Source organism: Haliaeetus leucocephalus, unplaced genomic scaffold, assembly GCF_000737465.1.
Source record: "Haliaeetus leucocephalus isolate CR32 unplaced genomic scaffold, Haliaeetus_leucocephalus-4.0 Scaffold21, whole genome shotgun sequence".
Classification (NCBI taxonomy): Eukaryota; Metazoa; Chordata; class Aves; order Accipitriformes; family Accipitridae; genus Haliaeetus; species Haliaeetus leucocephalus.
Window position 1 is genome coordinate 775,895 of NW_010972457.1, and position 14,052 is coordinate 789,946.

The following is a 14,052-nucleotide window of genomic DNA, read 5'->3' on the forward strand; positions in this document are numbered from 1 at the left end:
ACCTGATAAGGATTAGCATGATACACCAAAGATGCCTGGGAATAGTGCATTGATCCACAGTAGGAGCATTAAGGGATGAGCCTTCAGACTTTAGGGGGATGATTTCAGACCTAGCAAAGACCTGAAACACAGCAAGATCTGCTGTTGTGATCAGTGGAATCATATGAATCATTTACACTGAAGTGAATAGTTACTTGGGTGTAAGCAAGGTTAGACTCCTGTCTAATGATCTCAGATTCTGCAATAGCATATATAAAAGCTGAACAGGCATTTCTGTCCCCCTCCGCACCAGTCTGGTACTCTGTTACACAGATTTGTCTAAAAAAGACAAAATACTAACTATATTAAAACATTTCACTGTTATTATAAAACTCAACTGCATTAACAAGGGAAACTTTTTGCACTTTAGCTTCTTCATCCATTTTTACTTCACCAAGCATGTTCTACAGCTTGCAAGACCAGGCACGTTGTATGTTGCAACCATGCAGTACTTCAGCTAAGCAGACAGAGAGTTTCTTTACATTTTTATATTTTTCTGTATCAACACAGATGTTGCTTCCTTCAAAAGGTCGTCTTCAGTTCGAGCCTAAAACTTAGGCTGAGTTAAAAGCACGCTTTAAACGTAATGGAAACACTTGAAAACAAAACAAAACAATATAGTACAATATGTCCTTCATTTTTGTTTGGATGCTTCACTGCTGAAGTGCCTGCAGTTAAAAGCTACAGCAAGAAAAAGTTAAAACTGCAAGCCAGTCTGTAGAAAGTAATGGAGAGATCCCCTGCTAGTGCTGGCCAGGTTGGTATGCTCACTTAGTGTCACGCAATGGCATGCAGAGATACTAGCTGGCATCCTGAAAAGCAGCACTGCTCTGTTTGCATGGTGTCACATCTCAGCTAACATCCCTGCTTCTGGTGGTTCCAGGTCCAGAACTAAATCAGTCACAGACAGATTGTGCTGCACCAAGTTGATGTAACCCAAGGCAGTTTCCATATTGCGTAAAATGGAAATGCAAGCAAAGGAAAAACAAGTTATTTCTTTCCCTTTTTATGGTCTCTTTATTTAAATAAAGGCATGATTAGTAGTACAACTAGGGAAATTTTGTTCTTGCAAATGCAAATGAAATAGGTTTGTTATACTATCGTTTTTTGATTGAGGATTCAAGTGTTTCGATTGTCAGTAAACACTTGCCTTACCTTCATGTGTGACTTGAGATTGTCCTTGCGTGCACAGCGAAATGGACAGAGTGGACACTGATGACTTTTCAAACCTGTATGAATCACCATGTGCCGTTTCCAGTAACTCTTCCTCTTGATAACCAAACCACAGATTGGACACTGGAAAGGTTTTCCTCCTTCTTCTTCTGAGGCTTAGCAGAAGGGGGAAGAAAAAGAGAGGATCCTTTACAGCCACTTGTCGAATACTTTCCCTTTGTAAATATACTCAAGATACCATTTTTCAATACTAGAAATTCATCTGCAAAGAGACACATCAGTTAAACAACAACATGTACCAGAAATTTCAGTTCCTCCTGCCTGCATATCCCTTTTCCCCTTAATCTGGTTATTCTCCCTCTAAGAAAGGTCACCATAATTTATAAAGGTTAATGTCCCAAACATCCTTTGGCTAATCAGTGGGGGATGCCACTCTGTCTCACCTGGTCCTAATGTTCCTTATAATTTAACTGAACTGAGATGGATGTCTCTTGTAATCATCACTTTGCAGCTTCATTTCCTACCAAAGGCCGGTTGTAGTAGGGTATGGAAAATATGCTTAACTGTTGAAAAATGATCCATTTCCAAATCTGATGGTTAGCCAGCAGGGGAGCAGGATATAAAGCATAGAACAATCCACAACTTAACTGAAAAGCATTCTGGTGTTGCATATCAGATATATTTAACTCCAGAAGTGAATGACATCAGAACCCCTGCTGTTGAAATTGTTTAGTTATGGCTCGAGCAGATGCTGCTGCAACTTCAGCCATCAGGGGTCTTCGCATCGTGGGTTTCCTTCTGCTCCTCTTGTTGCCAGGGCTTTAAATCTATTGCCTCCCTAAACGTTTGCACTCTGCCTTACTGCCCAATTCACCTAAGATAAGAAAAGGATTTGGTGGCATTTATCAGGCAAATATGGTTAGTCTACTGAGTGGGAAACCATCGCAAGGTTGAAGGAAAGAGGAATTCCTTGCTGCTGACTTTACACCACTAACCATCCATTCATCCTCTCACCACCATTTCCTCTGCCTATTATAAAGAAAGGCCTAGTATTACCATGGAATGGGAAGCCTGTTTCCTCACTGTAAAAAGAAAGACTATTTTCAAATATCCAGAGCTCAGCAATGTGCATCCTGCTATTTAGAAATTCTCTCAGAATATTTAATCTCATTATTATCAGTTATTTCCTACTGATAAGGATATAGCAAACATCAAATTCCCTTGATGAGGAACTAAGTGATAAAAACCTCCAGAAAGATTTGTCATATCCTAAAATGTAATTCTTGCTATTAGGTAGAAAACAAAAATACTGTAATTCAACTGATTAGGTAGTCATTATGTAGGTACAAAAAAGGACATATTGTCAAAGCATGCACTTCTGCAAGTTCAGAAATTCTCCTCGTGAAATATTCTATCACACTCAACTTACTATCTAATTGTTCCCCTCTCTGCACCGCTAAAGAATAAGCCAAAACCAATGCTATCATTGCTTGTGTTTCAGTTTTTAAGTATCTTTACTTACTTCTTCACCAAACACAGGAGAAAGATGGACCACAGAAAAAAATACATTGGTAGCATTTTTACCTATCATTTCTTTTCCTTCTATCATATCTTTTCTCCAGCCTCTGGTTATCATCACAAAGGATCCAGAAAAGAAACGTGTAACAAGCTATTACCTGTTTTCCACCCCATTAAAAAATAAATTTGCAAACAAGATGGATGAACAGTAATTTAGCACATTACAAAATATGCAAAGAACTGTACTGCATGCATATGACTTCCCCAATAACAATGACAATTAATGGTACACAGGAATGATGTCGATGCTCTTCAAAGCTGAACCATGTTAGCTCTTCACTATACGACGTAAACCTCAGCATGAGAAAGAAAGTTGTGGGCTTCAGCTTTCCTTCATTTATACTGACGTCTATTTTATGTCAAACGGTGTCAATTAGCTGGAAAGAGCAACTCCAGTGAGGAGAGTATTAGCCAGTGCTTTCCAAAGAAGCTTCAGGAACAAAACTGCAAGCATCACAGGCAAAAAGTTACATCAAACAAGCATTCAGTCGGTAGAAGAAGGGTCTGCCACCCACTCTTTCAAAAACAACATCAGAACTTTAACAGAGATTCCAGGCTTCCTTTTAGATTTCATCCCAAACACGTGAGCATTTTATAAAATTGGCAATATTAACAGATGGATAGAAAATTTAGTCTTCTCTGTACCACTTTACTATAATCTATGCAAGTAATGATTAGGTCCACCAAGCCTGACATGCAGTTTCAGAGGCGACTACACTCTGATAAGCCATAGCTCCAGCTTCTTGCCCGAAATAATTCTGAGCAAATAGCTCAACATGGTGGACAAAAGAGCAGCAGGCATACTCTTGTTATTAACTTATTCCTCTTTAAATAGCCTCTATCTTTGCTGTTTCTTACTTGTTGACATCTAATTAATCTCACTGAGTATTGATCTCATAATCAAAGCTACATGTTGCTGGTGGGCAAGTGAATCAGATTCGTAACAACAAAGCAAACTCACCAGTGCCTTAAAAGTTCAAAGTATGAGAGGGGAAAAAAACACCTCTCAAGCTACGTCTACTGGGAAAAGATGTCTCTCTCTGGGAACAAGACAAAAAACCCCATGTCTTGAGGAGCAATCAGACAGACACAAAAAGATAAAACATTATAAAATGAAATACTATTTTTTGCTTTTAGTGCCATAAGGTCATAGGTGCAAAAGGAATCAGGAACGTGTGACATTTATTTTCATGGCAAATATACACACAGCTGCCCTTCTCAACTTTTACAGAAGTGAAGTCTTCAATCAAAGGTCACTAAACAGTGACCTCTTTTTGTAAGCTGCATTTCTCTATGGCTGAAGGAATCAAGGAGTCTGGCTTTCCATAATCAACATCCAGATATGCTAACCAACAGCTTGCTTTTTATTTTCAGTCAGTTAATTATTTAGAGAAGGAAAAAAACTTAATAGCATATCAGAAAATGGACTTAGAGAACTTTTGTTATGAACATTACACCATGAAGTTTGCTTGGATGCCAACTGGCATTGGCCCAGTGCGTATGAACTGAAAGGAAACACCCTTCCTCTTGGGATACTAGTCCCATATATTATAAAAAATGAATAGTTGTTCCTTGGTTACCAAGGACCTGAGGCAGTCAGTCCCCATTGTTATCTTTTAGCAGCACAGTATGCTTGAGCCTTCAGCAAAGAGAATAGTTGCTAGGAATTTTGCTGCATCAGAGCTAGTTTATAAATTGCCACTACTACCAGCACACTTGTGGTACTGGTACTGTGTGTGGTACTATACACATTTGTGTGCTGGTACAGAGCACTCCCCTAGTATAAACTGCACAGAGAAATCCCACAGTTTGTTGGTCAAACACAGAACCTGGATTTTACTACAACCATTTACTTTTCCCCAGTAAAAACTTATGATGTGAACAGCTTTTTCTCCAGCAGGAAGTAAACGAATAACTTCAAATAAATTTTAACCTTACTCCTTTTCTATACATTGCTGCCTTTCTCACATGAAGGCCAGTCTTCACAGGGAAAGTTACATTAAATTAATGCCCACAGTCACACTGGTGTAGCCAGTGTCGGTACTCCTATTCCCACACAAAAGGACCTCTTCTTGGTTTAGCATATATTACTCCAAAAAGGACTTCATCTAAACCAATGAAAACCTTAGGCCAGACCCATCCCAAGAATAGTTTGCCACTTTAATTGCCTTGGCAAAACACACCAGCAAAGCATTTGTAGCACACACGTAACTCAGAGCAAAAAACTGGTACCAGCTGCACCACATCACGTCCCTCCCCCTCCTCTTCCAGAGAGGAATAAGCATTGCTCTCCATCCAATAGCTCCTACCCTGCGAGTTTTTACCAAGAGCTGCACAGCGACAGATCAGACCACATAATATCCCTAAACAAAAAGGTTAGGTCAGAAAGAAGACAGTGCAATTATACAACGTCCGTGTCAGGCTTCATGTCTGTACACTGGCTTGCTACACCTGTACAATCAAGCTAGTATTCCTGATAAAACTCAGCCTGATAAAGCTCTAATATACTGAACCACTTTGTGCATCTTGTGAAGATAGCTGACATGCTGCTTCCCCCTCTGCAGCAGAATACTACTCCAGGGAGAACACTGACGACACCTGAAGATGTACGTTCTACCAGAAATATGAATCCATGATGTGAACTTTTTATAGAAAGAGATGAAAGAAACCTTATTTTTCCTTATTTTGAAGATGGATCATTTAAATTTCCCTGTATAGCTTGCCAGTTCTTGAAAGCTTTTGGTACCAAGACTGTTTTTCTTATTCCCTATAAGCCTGATTCCTTGACTGCCAACAGCTGGAACTGGTGGAGGGAAATCAGAAGTGTAAAATTGTTCTTGCTGAGCAAATTAGAGAAATGCAGTTCACTTTTTTTTTTTTTTAAACGACAAAGGACTGTAAAATACCTAACTGCTGCAAAAAAATTTTAATGAAAAGTGGCAACATAATAATATACTCTGGTAAATTAGGACAGGGTAGTAAGCGATTATACAAAAGTCCATTTGTGACAGAGACAGCAGGAGGGAGAATTCTCCCTTGTCCAATATTTCAAAAGCACTAGTTTTGTACATGCTCACTGATACTGTGAGCTCCCTAACAGGGATTCTTTGATATTCTCCATTAAATATTTTTTGTAGACTTATTCTGAACTTGGTAAGAGAGGGAAATACCATTGTATGGAATAATAATAATAATTAAAAAAAAGTACTGAACTGTACACTCCTATCTTTCAAATATGGAAACATCTGTGACAGTTTGGTCTTCAAGTGGTATTTCAAAAAGCTTTGCTATTGTTTACCTAAAGTACCTATTTCTTATTCTCATAATACATGGAATCAAACCAAATCCAGACCCATTCAAGAGATGTTATATAAGCCTATAGCAAAACAAACACATTCCACTTAGTGGCTCAGACTGTATCCATACCTGTACTAGTGGGTTTGGACGCTCTTCCCTTAGGGACTGGTAGTAACAATAATTCCAAAGACTGTGGTGGAGTTGCTTTCTCTTGCTTCATGTCTGAAAGCTGCAGGGGATCCTCAGCAACCAGTGACGACTTCTTCTCAGCCAAGAGGGTGCCTGCAGCCCTTGCAGCAACCTCCTTGAGAAGGGCAGCCGAAGAGGTCATGGAAGCCAGAGAAAGGAAAGAACTAGCTGGAGGCGGGTGCTCCTGCCCAGGAGTCATGCTTCTTTCACTCACTTTTTTAGATAAAGCTGCCAATGTGGAGCTGGCTGACTGAGAACTAAAAGGTGAGGAAAAGGATTCAAATCTTATAGTGTCTTCAGTCCTTGAAAGAGATTTGTCCTGCAGAACGGCATTGGCTGCAGCTTTCAGTTTCAGGATAGCTGAATCCGGGGACAAACCACAGGTGGTGGTTGAGTTTGGCAACCACTTACCTTGATTCCATATAAAGTGACTACTTGCATTGTATTGGTCACTTTGATCCTGTTTCTCGGCAAGCTTTCTGGCAAGAACACTTAGCTGCTGGGCATGATGAGCAGGTGGAGAGAAGGAGAGATTTGAGCCAAGATTTACAGGGGACTCGACTCTGCCATTGACTGTAACAGCAGCATCCAGCTTGAGGGAGCCAGCCTCCAGTAGCCGCCTCAGGTTACTACTCAGTGGCTTATTTGGACCAGGAGGTTCTTCTTCACACAGAGATGACACATCAGGAGAAACGTGCTCTTTGCTCTGTAATGTGTCTCTTAGTGCCTCAGTTTCAATGGATCCCAGCTCTGCTGTGTTGCTGCTAGGAGTTGCACTTCCCAAAGAAGTGTCTGGGGAAGTGGACTGCTCTTGGATTCTGTCCTCAAGAGACAACTTAAAGTTCTCCTGGACTTCTCCATATGATGCTTCTGAAGGAGTTTCCGAAGAATTTCCAAACCAGCGTTCTTCTTCACTGAGTTCACCTTCCACTTCTTCTTGTCTGGTACCATCTGTGTGGAACCAAGAACAGCAGTATTATTCCCAAATCTGCATAAGATAACTTTTTAGAATTAAGTATGCCTGGCCTCTGCATGGATTGAGTGACCAGGAAAAAGTTTTTGGAAAATTAGTAAGTCTTTCTTTGAAGACAAAATCATGACAAGTCTGTCATCTTTCAGTCAGCATAACTAAAACAGCTACAATACAACTGCAACAATACAACTATACATAATATATATTCATATACTGCAAGTATTTCATTATCAGTATAGTCTGTACATCCTGCAAAATATTATGAACTCTGTGGTATAAAACAGGGATTTAACAGGCCCAGAAATTACTGGATACTTGTGTCTGTACAGGTAGCACAGTCGTGCCTTCAAAAGCAGATCAGGTGTGTGGCTACTCAAAGTAGTTTCTTCCAGTGACTTGAAATCTCAGCCCAATCCTGCAGTGACCCCTATCTAAAATAAAATAAAATTTGTACTGATAATACACAATTCATTCCTGAATAGCTGAAATGACTAATACATGAATGCCGGCTAAAGCTCTCCAACTATTTGGGAAAGGAGTATCATACACACAAAACTAATCTTTTGGGTTTTTTCTTCTTATGTAGACGCTACTTTCTTGTCATTTGCTTGTCACTCTTCATTAATGTTAAAGTTTTAAAGACCATCCTAAACGGAACTTAGTTTAGCCGAAAAGAAAGAAAGAAAAAAAAAAAAAAAGTGTTGGTCTCAATGCAGTTATGTTTTCTCCTCCCCAGTAACTGCAACACATCTAGTCTCTCCTGAGACCTGAGAGCATTTAAAGCACTCTGACCCTGGACTGCTGCTCCTCCTGATAGGTATTCAGTGTCATACAGACATGACCAAGACTTTTCTTGCCAGTCAGAACATAGTTAAGAACAACAGCAATGCTAGAATTAAATTCACATTACCTTCTCTTGCCACATACCTCTCACATTTCTTGCTTTTAGACTAAATGTCCCAAGCTACAAAAGAATCTTTGTAATCATACAACAGCAAAACAAAAGGATTTAATATAACCCTTCAGTGACATTCTGGAAATAAGCCTGCATGTTACGTACTGTATCTATGATCACGTATTATTCCCAGATTCCTTATTTAATTCCAGAAAATTACAAAACTTGGAGAGAAGTTGATAACTAAAAACTTAGATGTATATTATTGCTTTGATCCAATAAATTTAAGGAGGAAAAGCCCAGCCAAATATACTGTGAGCGTAGAGATACCAACATAAACTCTGAAAGCAAAGATTTTTTTTTTTAATGTTATACAGAATATGAGCAATAGTCTCTCACAGTAAGTTCCTTTTACACAAATCCCTTTGGAAAAAAATTCACCAATGTTTTAAGAGCCCACAATAAAACCACTCAGTTAGCTTAGATTAGTAATTCAAGCAGAAGAGGGCTAGCATCTTTCCTACTCAAAACAAACAAAAGCCAAGCAAAACCCAAAGCACTTCCCTAAAATTACTTTGATATTATCCAAGTTAACATCACAGATGCAGCAAGATTAACAATAACATGCACAGAAAGGCCAACACCATGCACATTCAAATAAAGACGACAGATGCTAATCAGTTGAACCAGCACTTATGCAGGTTAAAAGAGAACTGAATTTATTCCCTTTTCACCCTGTGAACTTGAAAAAGTAACTTGTGTACCAAGACATGGGTGCACTCAGATGAGAGATCCATCAGCTCATCCCAGATGCAAGCAAGTTCTGGATTGGAAGCCAAAAAAGCATCTTAACAGCACTTTGCCTGAGCGGATACACCAAGAGCAGGGCACATCCTCTGGGACACAGCCTAGAGAGATGACGCCACTACACAGCTTCTGAGCCCGAGCTAGCCTGCATCCTACCACTTACATGTCTGCTTACATCTGTCTGTGTTAAAACAACCCCTCCTCTCCCCCACAGGCCCTACTCTTTCTGTGTCTCTACTCCCCATCCATAAATAGGGAAGGAGAATTGCATTTCACTTCACTCAGAAAGTCATCCAAAAATTACAGTTTGAGAGACATTTAAGTGTAAATGGTTACAAGAGGAAGTGGGTTTCTGTTTTAGAGACATCTCCAGCTTACTAAATCCCCCAACTTCTCTGTTCCTTGCCGTGTACCTCAACTTCTTAATGTTGATATGTTTCCTAGTTGCAACCAGCCTTTAGAATACCAGTTAAATAACACTGTTTTACAAATCTCTCAATCTTGTTCATCCTACTTGCACTGGAAATGAATTCTTCATTCTCACCTGCACCAGTTTTTGCTTCAACCATAAAAGTAATGTCCTGCATATATTTTCACTATCTATCCCTCCTCTCTAAAGCTGACATCTCAGAGAATGCTCACAGTAGCTGGGGAACAGGACACTGGTATTTGAAGTTGATGGTAAGGATGGGGGGAAAGGAACTACATCTGCTATGGTAGAGCTACAATACAACTTGCTTTGGCAGTAACACAACTACACTATCCCGGGAACGAAAAAAATAAGGTAGCAATAGCAGGAGAGATAGGAACAGGACGTGGACTGCCTTTCTTTTTCCAGACATGCATATCCTCTGTTGGTCTTGCCTATATGAAGAACAACCACCCACATTTTAATGACAGGGAGCAGCAGGAGTGCAGTACTCTTCATTTAAAGGTTTGCTACCAAGTCCAGAATTTCCCTCCTCTTTGGGTAACGCAGTGAGAGCTCCCTCTCCTGTTTCTAATCTACCTGTAACCACTAAAGCACTCTCAAATCTCCAAGTGGTCTCCTTAACAAAGGGCCAATATCCTCTACAGCATCTCTATCCCAAAAACCAGCTGGATTTTTTTTTTTTTTTCCCACCAGTGCAGTTTCCTTCTGTACCCAGAAACCAGACCTCTAACTGCTGACAGTTCTAATTTTCCTCTTCTCAGTAATTCCCTCAGTTGCTGCAGTACCAAGTCCACTGTATTTTAAGGCTGTAAGGTTAATGCTAAAAAAGCCAGCATCAATGTCTTATCATGAGCTCAGTCAAGCCTCCTTTTAAACACTAGTGAATTGGTTTAGAAGCATAACGGTGAAGCCTGGCAATTTCATTTCTAAGCAAAGTTGCCATTCAAGGCCTTCAGGGCAGGATTTTAATTCCCATTGACTTGTGAGCCTGTGAGTTTGAACAAGCTTGAGAACTCCAGGAGAAATCAGCCCAATCCACCAACTTTCCTTTGATTTCAAATTAAATAAAACTTTCCTTCAGAACTCAGAGGGTTGATGGGACACCCAGACCAGGCGTGTCTGAAACAGGAGCCAACCTCTATGCACCTGTCAAGAAACTTCAGCTGTTTTTCAGGTCTGTGGCAGAGGATTTGCATGACATGTTTTTCCCTTGTCTTGCAACACAGCTAAGGAGCTCCAGTGCAAAGTCCTTGAAAGCTAGCGACAGAAATGTAATACCACATTTAAACTTCTTCTCTCCACCGTAAACATACTATAGTTTGCTATTACAGAATTCCTTAAGCTGCTGGCATTTCATTTCTATTGCAGCCTGATACACTAAACATGTGTAAGAAAGCACACAGAAGTTGTAAAGCAGGAAAAGGTAACTTCAGAGTTAGGGGCAAATTCTCACTGACTTCATTTGGAACAAGGCCTGGCTGGGAATCTCACCAACTTTTACCAGGTAACTGCTCATCAGATTGCCCTTTCTCAACATGATTCAAGAGTCAAGACTTGTCAATGCTTCTCTTTCCCCATTTCCATAGCAGTTCTAGAAGGAGAACCACTTCCCAAACCATTTGCCACTGGCAGACCCAGGTGGAAGTTACAGGTGTCCTGTGTGCTTCAGGACTACCCCATCACACAGCATCCAGGAGCCTCACACAAGTAATTCCCACTCCTGTCAGCGATGACAAAAGGCACCAAAGTACTGCTCGGTGACTGCTGCCACTGATGTAGCCCAGTATCAAACAATCTCTGGCAAAGCCACAAATGTGTGCAGAAGCACTGTTTGAAGAAGTGCCAGTTTCCCTCGTTCACCCACTCATCTGCTTGTTTTCAAGTATGGAGAAGTTCTGTTTCCTCTTCAAGAGACCAGTTTGACAGACAAATCTTCGTGATCCCAAAGTATGTTATTTCACTTTGTGAGCATCTGCCCTTTTACTTAGAGCGGTTGATTAGAATTTGACCCTGATGTCAATAGAAATGTAAGTATCAACTTGCCCAAAGTACTTATATCTGAAAACTGAAAAAGACAAATGTGTTTGTTGATTTATACACTGAGCCACCCAATTCAAACTCTGGAAACTTTAACTGTACGCAACGTAATGTACACATGCCATTCCTGAAAGTGGCAAGTGTGATATGATCCACAGTTCCACTTTGTAGTACTTGGAGTGGAGAAATATTCATGTAGTGGGCTAGATCTAGAAACAGCCTGTGCAGCACACAGAAAAAGGGAAGAGTCTGCAAGTTATGGCACTGAGTGACAGACATGGGCAGTGAAAACCTGATTGAAAGAACACCATTTGGACCACCAGAGATTAACTGAGAAGAGGCTACAGCTAAGGAAACCACCCCAAAGGGACTGAATTTTCATGCTAAAAGGAACAAAATTTCACTTTAATCATTCAATGCAATAAGTAAATTAAAAGAACTTCAGTACAGAATTAACATTGCAAATCCATATGCTGCAGTGATATGAAACATATGGAAACTGTAATTATGGGATTACAGAATGAAAATTAAAACAAATATAAAAGTAGGTAGAAGTCAAGTAATTCAAAAGAAATGTGCACAGGGCAATTGCTGATGAAATAAATTAGGTAAGATTGCCCTAACTTCAGCAGTTACATTTCAAGAAAAATCTGGGAATCTACAGGACCAGGATTTAAAGGGACAGGAGAGCCAAACCTCATTTTTATTATCTTGATATCAAATATCTTGATCTATATAAGGACTTCAGATATGATCATTCAAGTTTGTGTAATCTAAATAAAGTTACAATTGCATTTGTTGGCTATTTGGCACCCAGGTCATCTTCCTAATTTGTTGCCCCAACAGCTTATCTTATTCCACCTCTAACGCCTATCATAAACCATTCTCTGTATTATCTTACACTAAACACTATACCTAGGCCTACTGAAAGAGCTAGGATTAAGTGATAGCTTTACACTAGAGAACTGAGGAGCTCTGCAAAGGTACCCAAAGAATTTAAAAGAATGCATTAAACTTAAATGAAGCAGTAAGACATCCATAAGGAGTTCTGAGGAAACACAGACTGAGTCAGATAAGCAATCAGTTTAAGGCCAAGTAAATAGGCAGATGCATCAAAAATAAGGCAGAGGCAACACCTGAGCAACCTAGAACTTAGCCTCATGTGACTTTTATCAAGAATAGCAAGAAAAGGGGAGTAGATGAAGAGAAGCAGCAGCTGACAGCTGAGAAGGCATGGACAACTGTAAAGGTATTTAACTAGTCATGGACAAGGAAGAGGTGAGATAGACAGTAAACTGGTGTGGTCATATTTGGCCTCCAGGATGGCTTCTCTTGTTATAGAATCATAGAATCATTTAGGTCAGAGAAGACCTTCAAGATCATCGAGTTCAACCATCATCCATGCCCACTAAACCACGTTCTCGAGTGCCTTGTCTACGTGCTCTTTGAATACCTCCAGGGATGGCGACTCAACCGCTTCCCTGGGCAGCCTATTCCAATGTCTGACAACCCTCTCAGTAAAGAAATTTTTCCTAATATCCAATCTAAATCTCCCTTGCTGCAACTTGAGGCCATTTCCTCTCGTCCTATCTCCAGCCACCTGACAGAAGAGACCAGCACCCACCTCACTACAACCCCCCTTCAGGTAGATGTAGAGAGCGATAAGGTCTCCCCTCAGCCTCCTCTTCTCCAGACTAAACTGACCCAGTTCCCTCGGCTGCTCCTCATAAGACTTATGCTCCAGGCCCCTCACCAACTTGGTTGCCCTTCTCTGGACAGGTTCCAGCAACTCAACGTCTTTCCTGTAGTGAGGGCCCCAAAACTGAACGCAGTACTCGAGGAGCAGCCTCACCAGTGCTGAGTACAGGGGGACAATCACCTCCCTGCTCCTGCTGGCCACACTATTTCTGGTACAGGCCAGGATGCCATTGGCCTTCTTGGCCACCTGGGCACACTGCTGGCTCGTATTCAGCCAGCTGTCAACCAGCACCCCCAGGTCTTTCTCTGCCGGGCAGCTTTCCAGCCGCTCTTCCCCAAGCCTGTAGCGCTGCATGGGGTTACTGTGACCCAAGTGCAGGACCCGGCACTTGGCCTTGTTGAACCTCATACAGTTGGCCTCAGCCCATTGATCCAGCCTGTCCTCTATAGAGCCTTCCTACCCTCAAGCAGATCGACCCTGCCTCCCAATTTGGTGTCATCTGCAGACTTGCTGAGGGTGCACTCAATCCCCTCATCCAAATCATTGATAAAGATATTAAACAGAACGGGGCCCAACACCGAGCCCTGGGGAACACCACTAGTGATGCACTGCCAACTGGATTTCACCCCAATCACCACAACCCTCTGGGCTCGTCCATCCAGCCAGTTTTTCACCCAGCGAAGAGTACACTTGTCCAAGCCATGAGATGCCAGCTTCTCAAGGAGTATGCCATGAGAGACAGTGTCAAAGGCCTTGCTGAAGTCAAGGTGGATAACATCCACAGCCTTTCCCTCATCCACTAGGTGGGTCACCTGGTCATAGAAGGAGATCAGGTTGGTCAAGCAGGACCTGCCTTTCGTAAACCCATGCTGACTGGACTTGCCATGTGAGCGCTCTCAAGACAAACTGTTCTGTAATCTTCCCCGGTACCA

General features: G+C 41.2%; 1 protein-coding gene across 1 annotated transcript in view; it reads right to left on the reverse strand.

The window, feature by feature from the left end:
- Positions 1 to 14,052, reverse strand: part of ZNF827 (zinc finger protein 827) — a 92,323-nt gene that overhangs the window by 76,765 nt on the left and 1,506 nt on the right. The window contains exons 2-5 of the mRNA XM_010576329.1: positions 8,042 to 8,138; positions 7,799 to 7,838; positions 6,217 to 7,227; positions 1,195 to 1,367 (exon numbers count right to left, since the gene is read on the reverse strand). Of these exons, the coding sequence (XP_010574631.1) occupies positions 1,195 to 1,367; positions 6,217 to 7,227; positions 7,799 to 7,838; positions 8,042 to 8,138 (1,321 nt within the window). The remainder of the gene's footprint in view (positions 1 to 1,194; positions 1,368 to 6,216; positions 7,228 to 7,798; positions 7,839 to 8,041; positions 8,139 to 14,052) is intronic.